The sequence below is a fragment of the Dendrobium catenatum genome, unplaced genomic scaffold, assembly GCF_001605985.2.
Source record: "Dendrobium catenatum unplaced genomic scaffold, ASM160598v2 fragScaff_scaffold_1470, whole genome shotgun sequence".
NCBI lineage: Eukaryota > Viridiplantae > Streptophyta > Magnoliopsida > Asparagales > Orchidaceae > Dendrobium > Dendrobium catenatum.
In genome coordinates, this window is record NW_021319932.1 from 2,040,113 (window position 1) to 2,041,459 (window position 1,347).

Sequence of the window (1,347 nt, forward strand, 5' to 3'; positions counted from 1 at the left end):
AGTTAAGAAAGCCAGGATCAACGAGATTCACACGGTTAGCTGCTAAACTAACGGAGGGAACCCCGATAGAGGAGCAGCCATCACCAAAAACCACCAAGAGCAGACGGACACAAAATAAACAGAAAAAAGGGGATAAAGAAGACTTCCCTGGCCGACGATCGGAGCAAATCTGGAGAAGAACGCACGAAATTCGCTCCGAAGAAGAGTACACAGAGACGAAGAGAAACCCTAGCCGCCTGGTACTTCCAAAGCCCAATCTACCTACTTTATCACGCATCTGTCTTAACGTTTTATTTCTACCTTACTTAACATAAAAATCATAACTGCCGATTAACATTAATGCACATAAAAAGCACTCAAAGACAAAATCAACAGAGTTACCATTATTAATTAAATGCCCCATACAAACATCATCATCTTCTTCTTCCTCTCCTCCTCCACCACTCCCACACCAGAACATTTCTTCAAGCTAGTAGCCTCTGTGTCCTACCAACTTGCAAGCATTCAAGAATAGTTAATTAAGCTCTTCCTCCATGTGAGTCTTAATGGTAACATCAGACTTGGGAAAAGCAAGGCAAGTAAGCACCCATCCCTCACTCATCTGATCATCATCGAGAAAACTAACATCAGACTGATCAACCTTACCCTCAACCAACTTCCCAGCACAGGAAGAGCACGCACCAGCTCGACAGGAGTATGGCAAGTCTATCCCCACCTCTTCTGCCCTATCCAGAATATACACATCGTTTGGACACTCAATCTCCACAGTCTGCTCAGGTGTGATAAGAGTCACCTTATAATACGTAGCCATGGCCCTCACTCTCCCTCCGTTGATCTCATTTGCCTTCAGCCTGAAGAGAGAGGCGGCTCGTTGGCGGCCAGAGAAGCCGAGGCTTTGCGGGGATGAGGTAGAATGGCGAAGGATGGAAGGAGGGTGGAGAGAGAGTGAAGCTGCCATTGCAGGCCTTGGCGGTGGAGGAGAGGAGTTGCTTGGGAGGGTAAAAAAGGGAGAGGGGAAGAGTTTGGATGGCGTGTGGTGTGGAAACGTGGAGTTTGGCGGTGTGGAAACGTGGAGCTTGGTTTGTGGTGGGCTTATCAGTTTCGATCTGTAAGTGTGGTGGATGAGTGGACGGCATTGCATGGCTGGAGAGAGGATTTTGATCTGGTGATGATGTTGATTTCTGCTTTCAAAAAAGTGTTTGTGTGCCCCGAAATGTAATAAGAAATTTTTTAAATGATTTCTTATTTGATTTTTGGGAGATTTACATACATACCACTTAATATTATGCTATTTATATATTTAACATCTAAAATTTTAATATTACATACATACCAGTTCATTTTCAA

At 44.4% G+C, this 1,347-nt stretch overlaps 1 protein-coding gene across 1 annotated transcript; it reads right to left on the bottom strand.

The window, feature by feature from the left end:
- Positions 1–282: 282 nt before the first annotated feature.
- On the bottom strand, positions 283–991 carry LOC110110451 (ferredoxin-like). Its single transcript, XM_020841938.2, has one exon. The coding sequence runs from the start codon at positions 956–958 to the stop codon at positions 515–517; it is 444 nt and encodes a 147-aa protein (XP_020697597.1). The 5' UTR covers positions 959–991; the 3' UTR covers positions 283–514.
- Positions 992–1,347: the final 356 nt, after the last annotated feature.